This window comes from Rhinopithecus bieti, unplaced genomic scaffold, assembly GCF_001698545.2.
Source record: "Rhinopithecus bieti isolate Rb0 unplaced genomic scaffold, ASM169854v2 scaffold_10347, whole genome shotgun sequence".
Classification (NCBI taxonomy): domain Eukaryota; kingdom Metazoa; phylum Chordata; class Mammalia; order Primates; family Cercopithecidae; genus Rhinopithecus; species Rhinopithecus bieti.
The window spans coordinates 1,299,935-1,322,827 of NW_016806836.1; the positions used below are offsets into that span (position 1 = coordinate 1,299,935).

At 47.1% G+C, this 22,893-nt stretch overlaps 1 protein-coding gene across 1 annotated transcript in view; it reads left to right on the forward strand.

Moving 5' to 3' along the window:
• SLC13A3 (solute carrier family 13 member 3) overlaps positions 1–18,862 on the forward strand; it is a 95,234-nt gene extending 76,372 nt beyond the window's left edge. Inside the window, exons 10-13 of the mRNA XM_017877894.1 lie at positions 1,485–1,597; positions 10,310–10,471; positions 13,141–13,278; positions 16,492–18,862. Of these exons, the coding sequence (XP_017733383.1) occupies positions 1,485–1,597; positions 10,310–10,471; positions 13,141–13,278; positions 16,492–16,668 (590 nt within the window). The 3' untranslated portion in view covers positions 16,669–18,862. The remainder of the gene's footprint in view (positions 1–1,484; positions 1,598–10,309; positions 10,472–13,140; positions 13,279–16,491) is intronic.
• The last annotated feature ends 4,031 nt before the right edge of the window (positions 18,863–22,893 follow it).

Below are 22,893 nucleotides of genomic sequence, written 5' to 3' on the forward strand. Positions count from 1 at the left end.
TCATATACCTGTGGGCTTCATACACCTGTGGCCACATACACCTGTGGGCTGCATGCACCCGTGGACTGCATACACCTGTGGGTTTCATACACCTGTGGGTTTCATAGACCTGTGGACTCCATACACCTGTGGGCTGCATACACCTGTGGGCTGCATACACTTGTGGGCTGCATACACCTGTGGACCGCATACACCTGTGGGCAACATGCACCTGTGGGCGGCATACACCTGTGGGCTGCATACACCTGTGGACTGCATGCTTGCTGGTAGAGGGATTTTATTAAGTAGCTTTTATTATCTTTATTTCCTGACTATAAAATCTTGTTTTAGGTAAACCACTGTGTAACATTTGGAAAAAGCTCAAAAGGAGAAGCAAAATGTCCATAACTGCTTGACCAGGAACTGTCCTGGAAGATGGCAAACTGCCTTAAAGGAGTCAGACCCATCTTCCCTGCTTCCCTGGTCACAGTCTGCCAAGAAAAGTCCTATTTCAGGAGTGATTACCCCGTACCAGGCATGGGTCTAAGTGTGTCATATACATTATTTGACAAATATTTACAGAGTAACCATCAGGTGTCAGGCACTGTTCTAGACCCTGGGGATGCAACTATCAGCTAACTGGAAATGCCTCATCTCCCTGCAGATCCATCATTGTCCTGGTTGGTGTTCACAGGAAACCCCCTGGTTCTGTAATGTGCCATGTGCCGGCTGAGGAAATGGGGCTCAGGGAGGCAAAGTCACTTGTCAAGGGCACGCAGTGAGCCAAGACTGAGGACGGTCTGTCTCCAAGCCTATGCCCCCAACCCAGGGATGTCACACTACCAGCCACGTGCCAGGTCCAACCCACCACTTGCTTTTGTAGATAGAGTTTTATTTACAACCAGGCCCACATGTTTAGGTATGGTCTCTGGCTGTTTTCATGCCACAGTGACGGAGTAGTGACAACAGAGCCTGTCTGTGTGGCCTGCAAAGCCTCAATGATTCACTCGCTAACCCCTTGCAGAAAGTCTGTTGACTCCCCCGCCCACTGTCCTCACCGCTGCAGCACTGCCGCTTTCGAGGAAATAAAAATCCCATCATTTCAGGGCTCAAAATACCCTTTGTTTCTATTTTCTAAATGTCCTTCCTCTTTTCTTTCCTCTCTGTGCATGTTCCAGTACAAAGAAAACCTTTTCTCTTATAAATGAGGGTAAAAATAGCTCTTGTGCCGAAGGGCTGTTGGGAGAGTTAAGTTATGTCCTGCATGTGAAGTTTTTTAAAACTCTCAAGCTGTGGGAGAAAATTGTTTTCACTGGGAATAGAGCAGCTCCCCTATCACAATGCCTGTGCACTCTGTCCCTCAAGCTCCAAGCCAGATGCTGGATCCACCACTTGGCTTCCTGGGGACCCCTGAGTGTCCCCAGTAAGATGGGGCTGCAGAGCTGGTGGTCTCTGCCTCAGGCTGAGCGGCCCTGAGTGTGTTCTGAATCCCTCTCTCTGCCCAGCTCCCAACACAGAGACAGAGCCCTTGCTGACCTGGAAGAAGGCCCAGGAGACAGTGCCCTGGAACATCATCCTTCTCCTGGGAGGGGGCTTCGCCATGGCCAAAGGCTGTGAGGTAAGATCCCCGGCCCGCCCAGCCAGCAGGAACAGCGGGAGGCAGGTGTGGGCGGGTCCCAGTGCTGGCTGCAGCACCAGGATCAGAGCAGGTGAGCTGCACGCGCCCTGGGGGCACAGCCGGTTTCCTCACCTGCCAAACTGAGATGATCATAGTTCATTCCTCACAGGTCCACACTCAGGACCAGGTGCTACAGAGAAAGAAAGGAATGAGTTACGACCTGGATCCTTAAGGAACTCATGATGGACAAAATATTAATATAATACTAATACTAATAATATTAAGACTCGAGGGCTCTGTGACTTAAGAGGAATAATAACATATTGTGCTCACCCAATGCCAGACACTGTTCAACATGCTTGTGGAGGCAGAAGGATGGCTTGAGTCCAGGAGTCTAAAATCAGCCTGGGCAGTATAGTGAGACCCTCTCTCTTTTTTCTCTCTCTCTCTTTTTTTTGGGACAGAGTTTCGCTCTGTCACCTAGGTTGGAGTGCAGTGGTACCATCACAGCTCACTGCAGCCTCAACCTGCCGGGCTTAATCAGTTCCCTCACCTCAGCCCCCCAGGTAGCTGGGACTACAGGGATGCCTCACCATGCTCAGCTAATTTCCTTTTGTATTTTTTTGTAGAGATGGGATTTAAAAAAAAAAAAAATTAGCCGGGTGTGGTGATCCCAGTGGAGTCATGATGATAATGCTACACTCCAGCCTGGGTGACAGAGCAAGACCTCATCTTCCCCACCCCCCGCAAAAAAAAGAAAAAGAAAAAAACATGCTTTACACATTAACTCATTTAAACCTCCCAACAATGCTATAAGGTAGATACCATTATTATGCCCATTCTCTAGATAAGGAACTTGAGACACAGGGAGAAAAAATACCTTTTCCCTAATGTCACACAGCTATGGAGTCAGGATTAGAATCCAGGCAGTTTGGCTCTGGAGTCTATGCTCAACCACTCTAATATAAGTACTAGATAGTAATATTAATTAGTTCATGGATGTTATTATTAATGTTATTCCGGAGGGCTTTGTGAGCTGAAAAGTCGGGACTGGGACCAGGGTGGAGCAAATGAGGCACAGGGAGTGCAGAATTTCAGGGAGTGCTCACTCTCCAGGGTGTGCCAGTGCGGGTCAGCCAGCCCAGCTCGGAGGCAGTGTGATGTCGGCATCCAGCTTCTGTCTCCATGGATTATCTCACTGAATCGCCGCACCAGCTCTAAGAGCTGGGTAATGGTTTTCTGCCTCTTTTACAGATACGAAAACTGAGACATGAAAAATTAAACAACTCTCTTAAATTCTTACAATTGCACTCTGCTTGGGAGCTGGGGTTCAAATTCTCCCTGATTTCACAGTCCAGACTCCAAATTGTTCACTCCAGAATTTTGCACATGCCAGCCGTTGTTCGAAGTGCTTTGTGAATCAAATATGACTCAGTTGATCTTTATAAACACCACTGAATCAGATACTATCACTGTCTCCATTTTAAAAATGAGGAATCGGAGGCAAAAGGAGGCTAAATAGCTCGCCTACATTTGCACAGCCAGGAGATGGTGGAGCCAGGATCTGAAACCACAGCTCGTGTGGCTGAGCTCCGTCCCATCCCTGAACGCCTCATAAACCGAGGCATTCAAAACCACAGCCAGTTAAGAGTCAGTCTGCAATTAAGGATAAGGGAAGCTGAAATTACTTCTTTTATTGCCTTCTCTTGTTAATTCAATTTTAATTTTCAGTTTCAAATGAAGTTACAATGTTGGACACCTGTTAACCGTGTATACTGGTCGGAAGCCCAGGCTTGGGAATCTCAGTATCTGGTCAATCTAGGCTCTACCACTCCATGCTGGGACACTTTGGGCAGGTTTCTTAACCTCTCTGGGTTCCTATTTTTCTCATCCATAGATTGAGGCTCAAAGCTGTTACTCTACAGGGTTGCTGGAGAAAATTTAAAGAATAACTGCCTGATACATATAGCTGATAAGAAGTGCTAAAAACTGCAGCACACCAGCTCATAAATCCTTATGCCATGGTTTCTACAGGTTGGGCTTTCAGGAAGTAGACTCCAGGGTGGAGATTCGCAAGTGTGGGCATCATTAGGGTTGTGCCCTTGGGGTCACTGTGGTAGGGAGAGGAAGGAAGCAGGAGACGGCAGAGGGAGAAATGCAGCTGGAGGCAGACCCAACCCCACAGGACCACTGGAGCTGAGATGGCCCTCACCAGCAGTACAAGTAATCAGAGACAGCCAGGCCTTTGTATCCCAGCATGCATCTGTCTGGGGACACAAGCTGCCCCAGGTGCAGATATGGCCTCAAGTGAGGCTGCTTTTGGGGTCTGAGACAGCTGACTGCACTCCCTTAGTGGGGGCAACAAGACCTCCACTGACGGGGATCTGGGTGGCACATTCAGGCGCTCTGCACGGGTGCCCATTTTAAAATAAAATATGTTTTACTTTGTTTATTAAAAAAAAACATAAATAACAGTACAGACTTCAAAGGGAACAAAGGAATAGATGAGTAAAAGTACTGTTATTTGTCTCCATTTTAGGACTCCTGAGACCCAGAGAAGTTAAGTAACTGGTTCTTGGTAACACAGCTCATTAGTAGCAGGGCTAAGATTTGAACTCATGTCTATCTGACTTACGCTATTGCCTCCTGCTGGGGGTGTCTTAGGGAAGGTTTTCTAAAGGAAGTGACATGTTATCCAGATCTTGAAGAAGTGTGCTGTACGATGGAACCAGACCATCTGGATTGGAATCACAGATTTCCCTCTTCTTAGGTGTGTGATCTTTGTCAAGTTACTAAACCTCTCTGGGCCTCAGTTTCCTCATCTGTAAAATTGGAATCACAATGGCACCCACCTGGTAAAGTTGTCATGATTATTAAGTGAGTCAATATATGCAGAGAAATGAGAACACAGCCCAGCACAGTTGGTTATTATGGTTAGACACTGAGGAAAGGGAAAATCAAAATCAAGAATCATGTGGAGGTTCATGGCTTGAGCAACTTGGTGGAAATGGTGCCATTTACCTCGGTGATCTGAACCCAGCCTGGACTAGAGGAAGGAGGCTGGATGAGATGACCCTGATCCAGAGGTTTCCCTAAGCTCCAGGAGTGGTGTGGGGGGCACTGGCTCTCAGTGGAGGCTGGGCTGCGGGATGCTGGGCATGCTAAGAGGCCACCCTGGCTCTGAGCCCAGCCCTGGGCAGCTGGCCGGAGTTTCTCTTCAACAGGGGCTTTGTGTAGTAGCTGTTCCTTTCCCCAGCCTCTGCCGTACCATCCCCTCCCCAGGCAGCCGCAGCCTGGCCCAGGAGCGACCAGAATGCTTATGGCACATCCTGGTTCCTGGCCCCTGCCCCACGCTCTCATCAGACCACAGCCTGGCAGCCTCCTGAGGATCGGAGGTCCCTGGATGCAATCCAGGGTGAGCCTGGGTGTGCTGACTCCCAGCGCTGGTTCTGAAGGGCAGGAAGCGTATCCTAGCGCTTACTCTGAGCCTCGGCAACTCGCTTAAGCCCACTTAGGGTCCTCACTGCAGTTTTCTTCTGCCGCAAAACCATATAGTCATGACTCTGCATAGACTTAAACTCAAGTCCAAGGTTTCCCTTGGCCAACATGGAAAGTTGTATGGGATAATGTAAGTCCCAACACTGGCACCTACCTCTCTTCCCTCCTAACACCCCTCCAGTCTCCTTGGCCCCTTCCTCAGCCACATCAGACTCACATGCACCCCACAGCCTTTGCGTCTCCCCTTTCTCTGTTGAATTTTCATCCTGAGAGCTCTGAGTCCTCACTCTTCAGGTCTCAGCCCCTCAGAAATGCCCTCCCAAGCCCCTACGTCTAGAATAGCCTCCCACCCCAGTCCCTCTTCCTCTCATGACCCTGCCTATTCCTGTATACCACATCTACCCCCCAAATGATCCTGTGGGCATGTTTATTGATTGTGTCTCTTACTAGAATGGAAGCTCCATGAGGCAGGCAGAGATCGTGTCTGTTTTATCCACCACTGTTCTAGTCACCTAGAAGACACTGGGTGCATAATGGTGCTTAACACATCGTTGTTGCTATGACCTACAAGATGGGCTGCTTTGAAAATTGCTAACATAATGTATGGAAAGTACCCAGAAGAGTGGTGATATACCCCAGGTGCTCAAACTAGGAGCCATGCTCATCTTCACTATTATTATTACTGTTATTATTGCATTAACTCATTGATGAAAGGTTGATCTTATTCTGTTGGCACAACAAACTTACAAATATATTGTGGTGATAGAGGTAAGGAGAAAATGTGTATTCTCCCCATTTCTCATTTTCTGCCAGAAATCTGTCATCTTTATTATTGATACAGTTTCGCTGTGTCCCCACCCAAATCTCATCCTGAATTGTGTAGTTCCCATAATCCCCATATGTCATGGGATCTGGTGGGAAGTAATTAATCGTGGGGGCAGTTACCCTCATGCTGTTCTTGTGACAATGAGTGAGTTCTCAAGAGATCTGATGATTTTTTTGTAAGGGGCTTTTCCCCCTTTTGCTTGGCACTTCTTGCTGCCACCATGTGAAGAAGGATGTGTTTGCTTCCACTTCCACCATGATTGTAAGTTTCCTGAGGCCTCCCCAGCCATGCTGAATTGAGTCAATTGAGCCTCTTTCCTTTATAAATTACCCACACTTGGGTATGTCTTTATTAGTAGAGTGAGAGTGGACTAATACAATTATTATTACCCTCATTTTATTGGACAGACAAGCCTGACGACATGACTAAGATCCAGATTCTGAATCTTACTAGGGCACATCATATTATTTATTTGGGCAAATCACTGAGCTTTTTTGTGCTTCAGTTTCTTCAACCATAAAATGGAGATAATTGTACAGATGGTTCCTGACTTCACAATGATTCGACTTATGATTTTTCAACTTTGCAATGGTGAAAGAGTGATATGCATTCAGTAGAAAAGGTACTTAGAATCTTGAATTTTGATCTTTTCCCAGGCTATGATATGTGGTAGGATACTCTCTTGTAGATGCTGAACAATTATGAGGGTAAACAACAGAGATTCTACAGTGTACAGCATTGCCAGATGATTTTGCCCCAATGGAGGCTAATGTCTGTGTCCTGAGCACACTGAAGGTAGTAGGCTGGGCTAAGTTATGAATATTGAACTTATGCATAACAAACCTCCTTATAAGATGCTCCTCTACTCTATATCAAAGACACCAAGAAGAGAGGACCTGGTTGAAGTAAGAAAACAGGAGGAAGAGGGAAACACCTCTGCCAACTCAGTCTCCCCACCTCCCATCTTTGCAAGGTGGCCTTGGGTACTTCTGGTCATCTTCAAGGCCAATAAGGAACATTAATTTGACAACCACTGCACTGGGCAATTTCTGAGTTCCACCACTTCAGGCATCTTGTGACTTCATGCTACTAGTTATGGCAGGCACTAACCAAGCACCCAGCCACTTTCCTAGGCCCTTTATAGATTCACTCCTTTTCTCCCAACAATAACCCTCTGGGACAGGCACTATCATTATCCCTGGTTTCCAGATAAGGAAATTTTAGCACAGAGAGGTTAAGTGACTTGCCTAGGAAGTTAAGTGACAGCTAGAAAGGATTAAGCTGGGAAGCAAACTCAGACTGACTCCAGAGCCCCTTCTCTTCACCTTCTGGCCATGCCACCTCTGACCTTGGCTGTTGCTGGTCCCTGGAGTCCCTGGGAACACTGTGGGGCTGTGTGTTTCCAAGGAAACAAAGGTTCCAATTCCTAAGAATATGGGAAAGAGGCTGGGGCATGGGGGCTCATGCCTGTAATCCCAGCACTTTGGGAGGCCTAGGCAGGAGGATCGCTTAAGCCCAGAGGTTCAAAACCAGCCTGGGCAACATAGTAAGACCCTGTCTCTATAAAAAAATTACTTTAAAAAATTTAGCCAAGCGTGGTGGTGTGTGCCTGTAGTCTCAGCTACTCAGGACACTGAGGTGGAGGCTTGCTTGAGCCCAGGAGATAGAGGCTGCAGTGAGCTAAGATTGTGTCACTGCACTACAGCCTGGGTGACAATGTGAGGCTCTGTCTCAAAAAAACAAATAAAATGGGAAAGGGCAGGTGAAGTCCCTTTAGAGTCCCCAGTAGAACCCTACGCAACAGGGGTTTCCTCTCTTAGGAAGCTGCCAGACCTCCCTCCAGTGCTGGAGCTGCACCAAGGCCTGTGTGGCTGCGGGGACGCTGGCTGGAAGCCCGGTCACTCAGAGGCCTAGCTACGGGGCAGCTCCTGGCTTCTCACTTGCCCGAGTCATTAATATTCCCTCTCTCTAGCCCCTCTCCATTTGATTGCGCACAGAGCTGTCAGGTCAGACTCTTTGTCAGAGCTGTGGCCTACAGGAAAAACCAGAGGTCCCATTTTCTCCCTGCAGCACTCTTTGCAGCTAGGGGAGGGGCTGTGGCCTCCACGCTGCCACTTACCGTATTCCCCAGGCTAGCAGACAAACTGCAGATGTACCAGAAACACCTTAGTCTTACGAGGACTCTTCTGGGGAAAAATATTTTTAAGCATTTATTATTCTTCCATTGAAGCTAACTTTTAAGTCAAATTGTAGGGGCAAGTGTACTATTTTATTTATGTAAAAACTGCCGTATTCTATTTTATTTATTTATTTATTTATTTTTTAGATGGAGTCTCGCTCACTCTGTCACCCAGACTGGAGTGCAGTGGCATGATCTCAGCTCACTGCAACCTCTGCTTCCCTGGTTTAAGCGATTATCCTGCCTCAGCCTCCCGGCTAGCTAGGATTACAGGCGTGCACCACCACGCCTGGCTAATTTTTGTATTTTTTTAGTACAGATGGGGTTTCACCATGTTGGCCAGGCTGATCTCACACTCCTGACCTCAAGCGACCTGCCCGCCTTGGCCTCTAAAAGTGCTGGGTTACAGGCATGAGCCATGATGCCTGGCCCTGTATGCTGTCTTCTAGAATTGATTATGAAATTTTTAAGTTCTGAGTAAACAAAGACTTTTCTATTAAACGTAAAAGTATATATATAAAGTGTCTTTGGTATACTGGGTTGATAAAAGGGCTATGGTAGCAATACATTGGATTCTGAATGTTAACGAACTAACCCAGCTCTGCCCTAGTTCAGCTCCAAAACCTACAGCTTTGTTCTAGGTCTAAGCAAACGGTCGCTTTATTGTGCTCTTACTGCATCACAGTTCCACCAGGGGGCAGCATTGAGCATATTTTGACATCCTCTGCTTTGCAGCTTTGTGGTTATAATGATGTGTTGGGTCAGTTATTTAAGGATGCATTTGATGGTGAGAGGACAGAGGTGTGGAAGAGTATTATAGATGTTATACACTGGTAAGTGGGTAACTTCTGGAGAAGTCAGCAGAGAGAGCACCCAAATAATTCTGCAGCACTGACAGGGGAGTGGAGTCTCGGTGAACTTCTCTACCCATCTCTGCCCTGGAGGACTGGAGTCAGCACTGGGCATTGCTCTTAATTTAGAGGCAAGGTGATGGATTGGTGTGTCCAGATGAAGATGCTGATTCGCAGGGAGCTTTGCAGAATCACATCATCTTATGGAGGTAGATGGGTGTCTCAGGCACTACTTTTAGGGACCCTGGGTAAGTCACAAAAACTTTTTCAGGCTAAAGTTCCTCATCAGTAAAACAGGGACCAATAATATTTTCCTTTCAGGATGGTTGGGAGGAGTCAAGGAGCTAATGCTGGCAGGTGCCTGGTCCCCTGTAAAGTCTCAATAATGGTGATTCTTATGAGAATGAATAATAATGCAACGTTAATATTTGTATTATCATTGTAATAATTATCCTTATTACTGTTCATATATATGTTCATATATACTTCATATATGTGTGTATATATACATATATGTTCATATATATGTGTATCATATATATATACATATATATATATTGCTTTTGAGACAGAGTTCCTGTCTCCCAGACTGGAGTGCAGTGGTGTGATCTTGGCTCACTGAAACCTCTCCCTCCCAGGTTCAAGTGATTCTTGTGCCTTAGTCTCCCGAGTAGCTGGGATTACAGGCGCATATGTAATTTTTGTATTTTTAGTAGAGGCGGGGTTTCACCATGTTGGTTGGGCTGGTCTCAAACTCCTGGCCTCAAGTGATCTGCCTACCTCAGCCTCTCAAAGTGCTGGGATTACAGGCGTATAAATACCATTATTGATAATTACATTGATTGTGTTACACTTGATGTATATCTGATACCTGTTTTATATATGATATATAGTAAATCTTGTATATATATTTCATACATATTAATATATTATTAAATAATAATTATAAAAATAATGACTATTTTATATAAGTGACTACTACTATTTGGGTAATTAATAACCTTCATTGGAGGGATGAAAAGTTTTACTACTGAGGGTCTGGTTTGATTTCCCTCTCCCACTTAAACTGGCGCTTAGGGGTGCTAAAACCAAATGGATTATTGGAGACCCAGGGATTTGGGTCCCTGGCCTGTACGAGATAGAGTGGAGAGCAGTTCAAGAAGCAGAGAGGCTGCTGGCTCAGATGTGCGACCTTAGCTCAAATGTGTGACATCAGACACGTCACCTGCCCTCTCTGCACCTCAGTCTCCCCATCTGGGAAGGGGTACAGTTGTCATTGTTGTGATCTATCCTAACCCTCTCTGGGGGCAGCAGCTGGGGACAGGCTGGGGTATGAAGGAATGCCTTTCCCTCTGCAGGAATCAGGGCTGTCTGTATGGATTGGCGGGCAGCTGCACCCGCTGGAGAATGTGCCCCCTGCCCTGGCTGTGCTGCTCATCACTGTGGTCATCGCCTTCTTCACTGAGTTTGCCAGCAACACAGCCACCATCATCATCTTCCTGCCGGTCCTGGCAGAGCTGGTGAGGGTCCTTCTGGGGAAGAGGGGAGCACCCCTCCCCCAACACACATTCAGAAATCTTCCACCTGCCAAGGGAGCTTCACTGGGGTCTACAGTTGCCATTGCTGTCTTACAAAATACATGAAAGGGTGTCAGAACCACAGTACAATTTTTTAAAATACTGGATGTTTTTGTTCAAAAAATGCATACATAGAGCAAGTATTTTCAAAGTGCTCCCAATTCTCTCTTTTGGGAAAATTAACCCATGGTGACATGGAGAGTTTTCTAGAACAGGTGAATTACCAAATTTGGATTAAGAAGAAGTATAAAATCTGAGTAAACAAATGGCCATAGGAGAAACTCTAATGGTAAGCAAAGCAGTAGCCTCCGTCTAAAGCAGGGGTTTCAACACTGTTGATATTTGGGGCTTGATCGTTCTCTGTATGGGGCTGTCCCATGCACTACAGGGTGTGCAGCGGCGTCCCTGGGCTCTGCTCACTACAGACAAGTGGCGCCTTCGTAAATCATGACAATCAAATGTCTCCTAGCATTCCCAAATATTCCCTGTCGGGGGAACAATTTCCTTCCCCCCACCCAACTGATAACTACTGAGCTAAAAATCACCAGCCCCAGGCTGGGCTCTGCAGCTCATGCCTGTAATCCCAGCACTTTTGGAGGCTGAAGCAGGCAGATTGCTTGAGCTCAGGAGTTCCAGACTAGCCTGGGCAACATGGTGAGACCCCATCTCTGCAAAAAGTACAAAAAGTAGCCAGGTTTAGTGGCAGGTGCCTGGGCAACAGAGCCAGATCCGGTCTCAAAATCAAAAACAAAATCACCAGCCCCAGGTGGTTTGCTGGGTGAGAGCTAGCAAATTTGCAAGGAACAGAGAGTTTCCAACTCAGCTGAACTGTTCACCAGCAGAGAAAACTAGACAAGGTCACTCAATTTATAGCTAGCAAAACCCTGGCCCCAAAACCAGATAAGGAGAGCAAGGGAAGAAAAAGCTGTAATTCAATCTCACCTGTAAAAAGAGATGCAAATACCAAAATGAAACCATGATTGTATGAAAAGAACAATATATACATGATCAGGTAGCTTTTATACTAGGAGTCTTAAAAAGGAAACTATCAAGATAGTTTTATATTTAAACAGATTAAAGACCAGACCATATAATTACCTTAATATAACCCATGCTAGTAAAATTAAATCAATGATGCAAGTAAATGCTTTGTATGCAAACAGTGATGCCCCAGCACACACACCTGCAGCACTTTGTCTTTGCTTTCTGTTTGCTTATTTCATGCATCAATTTATCTATGTTAGCACACAGATAGACACTGTGTTATTTTTCAATGACTGGAGAATATTCCATTATAAATGGACAGTTGTTGGTTTATTTAAGCAATCTCTCTGCCCAGTGGAAATATAGGTATTTCCAGACTTTGCTGTTATTCAACAATGACGCGTCACGTGAGCCTTCTCTATGCGTCATTGATTACATCTAGAGAAATTCCTACAACTGAGATTCCTGGGTCAAAGAGCATGTGCATTTGAAATGTTGTTAGAGATGAGGAAATTGCCCTCCAAAGTGGCTCACCATTTTACAGCAATATGGGATGGGGGTCCTCAGGGAGACCTGGTGACTGAGAGAAATGGGAGTGCTAAAGGGGGTATGGGGAAGATGAGGGAGTGTAGAACCCAGCCAGGTCTATAAGGGGCAGCTTTTGCTGGAAAATACACTTGCAAATGACTCATTCTTGTAAACTTTGCTTATCATCACAATCAAAAAACATTTTACATGCAAGGGGTGATTTTAGAGCTTTTGAGAAAATAAATATGCTTTGGGTTGCAAAAATTCCCTAGAAGGCCCCAAAACATCCCATTTAAGTAAAATGCCAGAGAAGTGATCAACATGAATTGTAGGCGGGAGAGGTGACAAACTAGTGGCCCAGTAGCTGCGGCCAGCTCGCAGGGGGGTTTGATGCACACAGTCTTAGAAATTTGGAAGAGCTGCCAACAGATGCTCTCATGAGCTCTTTCACACTGAAATCCAGGGATGTCCCCAACAAGAGGTACCCAGAGGCCAACTCTGGGTTGAGACTGTTTGGCTGAGGGAAGGAGCAAGCAGGGGAAGTGTTATAAAGCCCTGGTTCTCAGTGCACAGTCCTTACACCAGCAGCACCAGGGGAACATGTCAGGAATGCAGATCCTTGGGTCCCACCCCAGACCTGCTGAATCAGCAATTCCAGGTGAGGTGGGGCCAGCCCTGTGGGCTTTAACCAGCCCTCCAAGTGCTTTTCTGCACTCTCACATTGGAGAAGGAGCGTTCTAGGTACATCACCGCAGCCCATCCCTGATCAAACCACAGTGTGGCCCTTGAATGTCACTAACCCTGGGAATGTTCTCTCCACCTCTCTCTCAATCTGGTTCTCTTCATACCTGCTTGTGTCTGTTTCTTCCTGTGCATGTATCTTTCTGACTGCCTTTCTCTCTCTGTCTCTCTAACTCTCTCTTCGCACTTGTCCCTGTTGTTCTCTGCCACTCTGCCACTCTGTGGATGTCTTTGTCTCTCTGTCTCTACGTCTTTGTGTCTCTCTTTCCAACTGCCTCTCTCTCTCTCTCTCTCTCTCTCTCTCTCTCTCTCTCTCTCTCTCTCTCTCTCCGGGTCTCTCCCACCTTTTCTGGGCCCAGGCCATCCGCCTGAGAGTGCACCCCCTGTACCTGATGATTCCGGGCACAGTCGGCTGCTCCTTTGCCTTCATGCTCCCGGTCTCGACGCCCCCCAACTCCATCGCCTTCGCCTCTGGACACTTGCTGGTCAAAGACATGGTGAGTCTGGGCATTTCCCAGCAGAGGCCACGGGAGGTGGGTGGGCAACAGGGGGTGGGCAAGGCCTCTATGCAGGACTCCTGCACCCTGACCCCACTCCCCAGTCTCTGAAAGGTCTTTCTGAGTGGGACCAGGAACATACATTTTAGCAGAGACTCTGGGATGATTCTTGCACTTAGACAATCTCAGGAAACACTGCCTTAGTGACTGGTTTCAAAAATTTGCTCCAGGGACAAGGGACTCCCCCCTCCCTCTGAACCCCACTTCATGCTCACGATCTTTAGGAGAGAGAAGCAGCAGGCACACCCTGGGACTTGGGTGGGCCTCAGTGCTCAGCCAGCTGGGAAGGAGACAGGAGCTGAGGACTGCAGCAGTGGGAGGACCCCACCAGCTTTCAGCAGGGCCCAGTCATTGGCAATATGTTTCCTCTCCCGGAAGGTCCCTGCTGAACCAGCTCCTCCCTTCCCACTCCTGACTCCTGCAGCCTTTTCCCTTCCCACTGGCTTTGCAAATAACCCTTCCAAAGCTGTCAAAGCCAAGAAGGGCGACCTGCTTAACCCATTCACGATGCAGGCCCTCCAGGCACAAGACCCCTGCAGGACACATGGGGAGAGAGAGAGCAAGAGTGGGAGTGAGGCAGAAAGGGAGACACAGAGCAGACGGAGAAGACAGGAGACAGAGACGCTCATTAATTTGTTTATTGATTGCAGCAGTATTTACTGAGTGCATTCATGTTCCAGCCACTGGGGGCACTGCAGAGTGGGAGAGACACCGATCTGCCTCCAAGGAGGGTGCTTTCTATTGGTAGAGACAGGCGTCAACAAGTGCAGCAGATTTTCTTAAATTATGTAAATTTCAATATTGCTAGGTGCTCAGAAGGAAATAAAACATGAGGAAGTGTAAGAGACGGGGGAGAGGGGTGGCAGGGAAGCCCTCTCCAGGAAGGTGACATGGGAGCTGATCATGGGAAGCAGCCAGCCTCCCAAAGAAAAAGGGGAAGAGCAGTCCCAACGGAGGGCGTAGCAAGTGCAAAGGCCTGGAAGTGAGGAATAGCAATGAGTGCTCCAGAAATTCAGGGCTGGGAGACTGGGGTGGCTGCAGTGGAGTTGGGGAAGGATGAGGTTGGGGAACAGCGGGGGCAGGGCAGAGTTGGTATCTTATTCAAACCACGGTGAGGACCTTCAGTAAGCAGGGCAATGATGTGATTTCACTTCTGTCTGTAGAAGATCATTTTGGCTGCTGGCTGGAGTGGATGGTTAAGGTGGGAGGGACAAGTGTGGAAGCAGGGAGGCTCCTTAGAGAAAAAGACTGAGAGGGCAGCATTGCGAACAGCACAGATTTGGAGAACAAAGAGAGCCAGAGAAATGGAGAGTCCCCAAGAGGTAGAGACTTGCAAGAGATGTGGAGGGATACAAGGGGCACTCCCGGTCTGTCAGTCCCGGGCAGGGATGGCCCACCTGCAGGTTTGTTCCTGAGAGTGATGAGTTAGGTGTTAATTAAATAGCTAACATGGGACTAGAAAGAATTTCAAGCCCTGGCAAAGGGAGACCCAATCCTCCCCCAGTTTCCCCAACGTGTCGGCCAGGCTCTCTCTAATCCTCCGAAGGTGCCAGGGCTTCCACCTCTGTGCCCTCAGAAGAGAGGCAGGACAGCACACGCAGTATGTCCCCCACCCGTCCATGGTAATACTTATTTAACACCTTTTCTAAATCAGCTTAACATTAAAAACAAAAAAACAAAAAACCTTAAATTCATTTAAGAATATTCCCGAAGAAATGTTTCCAGTGCATCCATCAATGGAAAACCGGTATTATTAATATATGCCATGGCATAAAAATAAATGCAAAGCGGCAAAAACAAAAGAATTAAGCTCTCCCTGATAGCAGCGGACTGGAGAAGGTTCTGGGCCTCTCCTTGTTAAAAGGGCAACTGACAGAAGCAGAGAAGTGCTGAAGCCATGGTGGCCCCGGTGAACCCCAAAAATCTGAGACAGGTCTCAGTAAATTTAGGAAGTTTATTTTGCCTAAGTTAAGGACACACGCCCGTGACACAGCTTCAGGAGGTCCTGACGGCATGTGCCCAAGGAGGGTGGAGCACAGCTTGATTTTACACATTTTAGGGAGGCATGAGACATCAATCAACATATGTAAGATGAACATTGGTTTGGTCCGGAAAGGCGGGACAACTCAAAGAGGGGAGGGGGCTACCAGGTCATAGGTAGATAAGAGACAAATGGTTGCATTATTTTAAGTCTCTGATGAGCCTTTCCAAAGAAGGCAATCAGATATGCATTCATCTCAGTGAGGAAAGGGATGACTGAATAGAATGGGAGGCAGGTTGGCCCTAAGTAGTTCCCAGTCTGACTTTTTTCTTTAGCTTAGTGACTTGGGGGCCCCAAGATTCATTTTCTATCACCCCTAAGTGAGACTTTCTCTGGGAGGAATAGACAGAAAGAGAATTAGAAAGGAAGTAACTGTCTCAGCACGTGATTCAGGCTGGGCTATGTGAAGGCGGGGCAGCCAGAAGACCCAGGTGGGAAAATAGGGATTTTCAGCCCAGGGTGGACTGAATGGTCTAAGAGGCCAGCCAGGGTGGGAAGCAGATGGGCACATCCAAGAGGCCAGCCAGGGTGGGGAGCAGATGGGCACATCCTCCACTGACAGAAGAAAAATGCTTCCCAATGGACAAGGGTAGCCTTGACTAGGACTCCCTGACTGGACTGGAGCTGAAGTGTATGTGTGTGTGTGTCTGTATATATGTGTACTTATGTGTGTGTGTACATGCGTGTGTGTATATGTGTGTGGGATGGGGGTATTTAGTGATCAGACAAGATTATTTTAGGTGACCTTGGGCAAGTCAACTTCTCTAGGTCTCATTTTCCTCTTCTGTACAATGGGGATTAATAAGAATCACCTTTGTAAGGTTGCTTTCTGGGTTAAATGGCATAACCCTATGACAACTGCATAGCACACAGTGCCTGGAACCTAGAGGCCATCAATGAATGGGGACATTTGCAGCTCTTTGAGTGACAGCCTAGGGTAGTGTAAAGATTGAAGAGTCCCAGGCATTGACCGACCTGGGACTGTGTCCTGGCTCCATCACTTCCTGGCTGTGCGATCTTGGGTGAGTGCCTTCCTGTCTCTGAGTCTGAATGTTTGCATCTGTATGGTGGGTCAGGTGCTGACCCCTCCCTCTGTCTGGGCTCTATTTCAGGTGCGGACAGGCCTCCTGATGAACCTGATGGGTGTCCTGCTGCTCAGTTTGGCTATGAATACCTGGGCACAGACCATCTTCCAGCTGGGCACCTTCCCAGACTGGGCTGATATGCACTTGGTCAATGTCACAGCATTGCCACCCACCTTGGCCAATGACACATTTCGGACCCTCTGAGTCCCCCTGGGGGACTCCCTGGAGGCTGAACCCTCTCAAAGGGCTGTCACCATCACTTGCTGCTAGGACACTACAAAGCAATCAAATAATTCTTTTCTTTAATCCAATATGTGGCAAGCAAGGGTGACCTCCGGTGGCCCACTCGGGTCCACCAGCCATTATCTAGGACACTTTCTGTCTCTCTCATGCAGTTCAAAGCCCAGATATCTCTCAGATCTGCTGCCTGAGAAATAAGCTCCCTTATCAGTGAGCTGTTTTATCGTTACGATATAAGAGAGCCCAGTTTCATCAACAGTGAGCAAATCTGGCATCGTGTTTGTCTGGTACAGTTGGGATGGGAGGCCATTCATTCCCATGGGCACAGCTGACATTATCCCCCAGTGATCACTTTCAGTTACACTGGAGAGACCACCTTGTCTTTAAAGATCACTTTCCTGGGCTGCAGTGTTCCAACCGAGTTGTTCCAGCTGTTCACAACCAATGTGTGATTTTGCTTAGTTGGTGCCCATTCTGCACCAGTTGTTTTACCCCTGCCGATAACCAGCAGTCAGAGATTCTTTTTTAATCCTTGGAGACAGGGAAAGGGACAAATAGCTTTCCAAGGACATCAGACTGTGCAAAGCCTCTTTGCTGTTTCTCTGGGCTCCTAAGCATACCAGGGGAAGTTCTAGAAACCTCAGCTGTCATCTCGACCCGAGAGATTTAGGATTCTCCTGTTTCTTCTGGGTCAGTTTGGCCATAATTCTGGGGTCAGGCCAGGCCTGGGTCCTGCCCTCCCACGGGGTGACTCATGACCCCTCCAGCCAGGACCCTCCTACATGTGGCCCCCAGGGGCGTCTGTGGCTGCAAGGCCGTCAGTTGCTGCTTGTCCCAGCAGGTGGCCTTGGTCTCTCCATGCACCACCTTAAGTGGTAAGCATGTTTAGTTATCAAAGGCCCCATTTGTCAGGGGTGAGAGAAAAGTCAAAAGATAAATTGGGGACTTGTAAAAGGCCGGGGTAAAATGTCTCAGGCAAGCAAAAGATTGTCCCCGTCTACATATGGGTAAAACTGAGACATCCCCTTGAACCCGAGGCTGGAAGTGGTGTCTGCCCTCAAGGGTTAATCCCTCTTTGTTCCAAGCAGAAGCATTCTGGCATCCCAGCGAAGAGCACAGGCCCTCAGTGTCTGCTGAATGGAATGGCCCAGCGTTAGCCCAGTATCAGAAAAGACACTAGCCCAAGGGCCCTGAATCGCCACACTTCCCTTTCCTAAGCCTCTGAGGGTGGAGATTCCCCCAGGAGTGCTTGGCCAGCTGGGAAGGCAGCACCCAGCTGTACTTGTTGATGCAGCATAAGTGAATCATGGGCATTTCCCTGAGAGCAGTGGGAGAGGCCCTCTGAGTTGGAGGTTGAGCTCCACCTCCTTTCCAAGCGAGCACTCAGTGCTGAATCACAGTTACAACCCACTGGGGCTGGTGGGAGGTACGTTGTATGGGACTGAAAGCAAGAGGTTCATTCAAAGAGAAACTGCTGGGATTTGTAACCAGATGAATCATGATTTCAAAGACTTCTGATCAAAAATACTGTGAAATAAAGAATGTTAATCAACATTGGACCTGGAGATGATCTGCCTTTCTGAACCTAAGAAAGCTTCAAAACCCCAGATTCCTGGGCTGGGGATTCCACAGAGTTGACCTGTCAGATGTTCAGCTGCTCTCCCCTCCCCTCTCCAGCCACATACTCAAACTCTCCTGCCTCAGGGCCTTTGCATGTGCTGTTCCCTCTGCCTAGAACACTCTGCTCTCAAATATACGTCTGGTTCCCCAACTCACTTTATTCAAGTGCCTCTCAGGTGTCACCTTCCCTGAGAGGCTTCCCTGACCTCCTGTCTAAAATATCACCCTCATTACTCTCCACCCCCTTACTCTGCTATATTTTCTCCTTAATAGTTAGGACACTGTATAACTTATTTTCTTATTATCTTCTCCCTCTAGAATATAAATTTATGAAAATACAAATGATTTTTTTTTTACTGCTATAACAGTTCCTAGAATGATTTCCAGCACGTAGCAATTGTTCAGTAAATGTTTGCTGCTTGAATCTGCACCAAAATTAACAAGAAAGCCATCTCGCCCTCTGATCTGGGGTCTGTTTTGTTCATTACTTTGTTCACTCCTTCTTCCACTTATTCATTCAATAAACATTTATTGGGAACCTGTCATGTTCTGGTTCATTGTCCCACCCATATGGAACTTACATGCTGGCAGGGGAGACAGGCAATAGGAAAATAAACAAATAAGTCACGGGTTATGATGCCGGCTAAGAGGAAAATGGCCAAGATGTTAAAGTGACTCAGAGGTTACTTTAGCCAGGGTGGTTGGGGAGGACTTCTCTGAGAAGGTGGCATTAGATTGAGACCTGAAGGAGTCAGCCAGATGCTCATGGCAATGTGGGAGGAAGGGTGAAGGTGGGAGTGATGGGGAGTCCCTGGGGAGAACATTCCAGGCAGGGGGACTGCAAGTGCAGAGGTTCAGATGAGCAGATTGCTTCCCTTAGCCAGGTGCTCTGAGCTGGAGCTTTGTGGCATTTGGACATCTAGAGTCTGCCTCTTCTGGCTGGTTACCAGGCCTCTCTGCAGCTTTCCTGAGAAGGCATCCTAGCTTACTCTGACCGGATGTTACTCAGTCCTTGAAACCTGAAGGGCTTTGCCATTCTTAGTGAAAAAGATCTGCAGGCAGAAGACAGCAGCACCATTATGGTGTGCTCATGGCAGCGTGGGAACAAGGAGATGGCAGGGCTGGTACAGAGTCATTGGAATACACCAAGGGCTCATGTCCAGAAGATATGCGGAGCACCCCAACTCAGAAAAGACAAACAAAATGAACAAAACCTTGCTTTTGTTATCTGTGACTGCATCACAAACCATCCCCAAACTTAGAACTTTGAAACAGCAACTTCTCGGCTCACGTTTCTGCGTTTGGACAGAGCTCTGCAGGGGTGGCATTGTCTGTGCCCCATGAGCTGGGAGTTTTGCTAGGCCTGGAAGGTCTGCAATGGCCGCTGACACTTCAGGGTCTCTCTTCACGTGGCTTCTCCAGGAGTCTATCCTGGACCTCTTTACATGATAGTGGCCTTCAAGAACGACAAAAATCGAAGCTAAAAGGCCTCTAAGGGCAGGATGTGGAAGTCTAAGGATGTCAATTCTGAAATTCTATTGGTCAAAGTAGCCCACAGGACTGCCCTGGTTCAAGGGGAGGGAAACAGACTCCAGCCCTTGATGGTAGGGGCAGCATCCACCAGGGAGGGGAGGGACAGTGGGCTGCCATGTTTGGAAGCCACTTACCATAGGTCCCAAGGGAAAAGTGGACAAAAGTTGTGACATGTCATCCTGAAAAGAGATATCTACCTGGCCAACAGGATTATGAAGAGATACCCAAACCGACGTGTTTATAATTTGCAGGGAAATGCAAATTAAAAGAAATTCAACAACATGCCAATCAGACTGGGAAAAATAAGAAAAGCAGACAATAAGTCCTGGTAGGATATAAGGAAACAGAAACCCTGTCAGCCCGGCCAGCAACTTGGAAGTAATTAGGGGTATTCATTATCTGTATTTTCTATGACCCAGAAAACTACCCCATGGGTCCTAAGGAGACAGTGTCAAAGGATATTTGTGCCACGGTTGTTTGAGGCCACCAAGGTGACCATCACCGGGGGAGTATTGAAATAAAATATAAAGGAAATACAGTAAGGAAAACACAGGACACATAGAAGTGATGAACTACAGATACACAGAGTGACAGGTACACACAGACATATTCCAGTATGGGTGTCAAACAGATACAGAGTCAAGTAGGTGGAGAAATGGAGGGGGTGATGGTAGTTGTAAAAAAGAGATGAAATGAAAGTCATTAAGGAGTTCAATAAGCCTTATTGGAATCTTGGCTCCATCCGTAACATGCTGTGTGACCTTGAGCAGATCTCTTTACTATTTTTTTTTTTTTTTTTTGAGACTGGATCTTGCTCTGTAGCCCAGGCTGGAGTGTGGGGTACAATTATAGCTCACTGTAACCTGAACTCCTGGGCTCAAGTGATCCTCCCACCTTAGCCTACTGAGTAAAAAGGACTACAGGTGTGCACCACCATGCCTGACTTATTTTCTTATTTTTTCTGGAGACAGGGTCTTGCTATGTTGCCTAGGCTGGTCTCAAACTCCTGGCCTCAAGCAGTCCTCCTGCTTTTGCCTCCCAAAACACTGGGATTATAGGCACGAGCCACCGCACCTGGCCTATTTTTGATTTCGATTTTTTCATCTGAGAAATGAGAGCACATAGGTGGGGTCTCAAGAGGAAGTAGAAAGCATGCAAACTAGCGAATTTGTGGAGAGTTCAGTGAAAGGTCAAGTTACAAGGTGAGCAGAGAGTAGGGGACCACAGGAAAATATGGGACTCCAGTGCTGAGAAATCAGGGAGCGAGAAGTAGAAGAGCACCTCCCAGCCCAAGGCCTTAAGGGAGCAAGCTCCCTGATGGGATCTGGGTCCAGGGACACAGCTGGCTCTTGGTGACTGCAGGAAGGGGAGGGCTCTTCCTCTCCTCCATCCCTCAGCTCTTCTAGGGAGTCAGGGCTCCTTAGAGAAACCAACAAACAGGGTGTGCATGCATGTGTGTGTGTGTGTGTGTGTTTCTCATCAAGACAGAAGGAGAAAGATTTCTTTCAGGAATTGGCTCACACCATTGTGGAGGCTTAGTGAGTTCAAAATCTGATGGAGAGAGCAGTAGGCTGGAGAGCCAAGAAAGTGCTGCAGTTGGAACCTAAAGGCTGTCTGCTGCAGAGAGTCCTCTTGCTCAGGGAGGGTCAGTCTGTTGCAGTATTCAGGCCTCCTATTAATGGATGAGACCCACTCATGTTCTGAAGGGTGATCCGCCCTACTCAAAACCCACTTACTCAAATGTTAATCTCATCTCAAAGCATACTCACAGAAACATCAAGAGTGATGCATAACTAAATCTCTGGGCACCACGGCCCAGCCAAGTTGACACATGAGATTTTACGTGTTGCACCAACAGGAGCCAGAATGCAAGAGGGGCTTTGATGCAGCCTGTCCAGGTCCACCTCCCGGGTGCAAGGCAGGGAGGAGGAGCATGGGGAGGGGTCTGGAGAAACAAGCTTTGAGAAGAGTACGGCACAAAGGGTTGACACATCAGAGCTTCAAATCTGGGGCCAGCCCTCAGCTAAGTTTTGTTTGTCCTCTCCCCAGTGAGTTTTTTTTTATGTTTTCTTTTTTTTTTTTTTTTTTTTTTTTTTGAGACAAGGTCTCGCTCTGCGGCCCAGGCTGGAGTGCACTGGCCTGGTGTGATCTCAGCTCACTATAACCCCCATGTCCCAGGCTCAGGTGATCCTCCCACCTCAGCCTGCAGAGTAGCTGGAAGTGCACACCATCACGCCCAACTAATTTTTCTATTCTTAGTAGAGATGGTGTTTTTCCATGTTGCCCAGGCTGGTCTTAGACTCTTGAGCCTCAAGTGGTCCGCCTGCCTTGGCCTCCCAAAGTGCTGAAATTACAAGGGTGAGCCACTATGCCCGACCCCTGGTGAATTTTAAATTATTATTTGCTAGTCATTAAAATTTAGGAGATTTCACATAAAAACCTGGATTTCTGCTTCTCTTGGAAAGGAAAATACCAGATCTAACAATATGAGACCCTCACTGGCATCTGGCAACAATTGTTTGGAGCTGAGTAGTTTGTGGAGGAAATCTTAAGTTGGAACATAAGCATTCATCAGCCTCAGTCCCCACCACTCTTTAATGTCTTATACTGGCTCTCTTTGTTCAACTCTGTCACTTTCCTAGCTTGTGAAAGTATTTGAATCTATGACCTTTGAATTGCATGATGTGGGAGGTCTGTTTCAGCATTAGTGGTCATGGGTTCTAATGACCTAGAGCAGCACTACCCACTGAACTTTCTGTAATGGTGGAAATGGTCTATAACTGCCCTGTGCAACACAGTAGCCACTTGCTATGTGTGGCTATTGAACATTTGTAATGTGGCTAGTTCAAATTGAGATTTGTCATAGTAGAAAATTGTAATATGAGAAAATAAGTGTAAAATATCCTGTCAATTTTTATATTATTTACATGTTAAAAGGATATTTATGACATGCTACATTGAGTAAAATTTTTTGTTAAGATTAATTTCTGTTTTTAAAAATTCAATATTTTAAATTTTAAAAATGTTATGCATCAA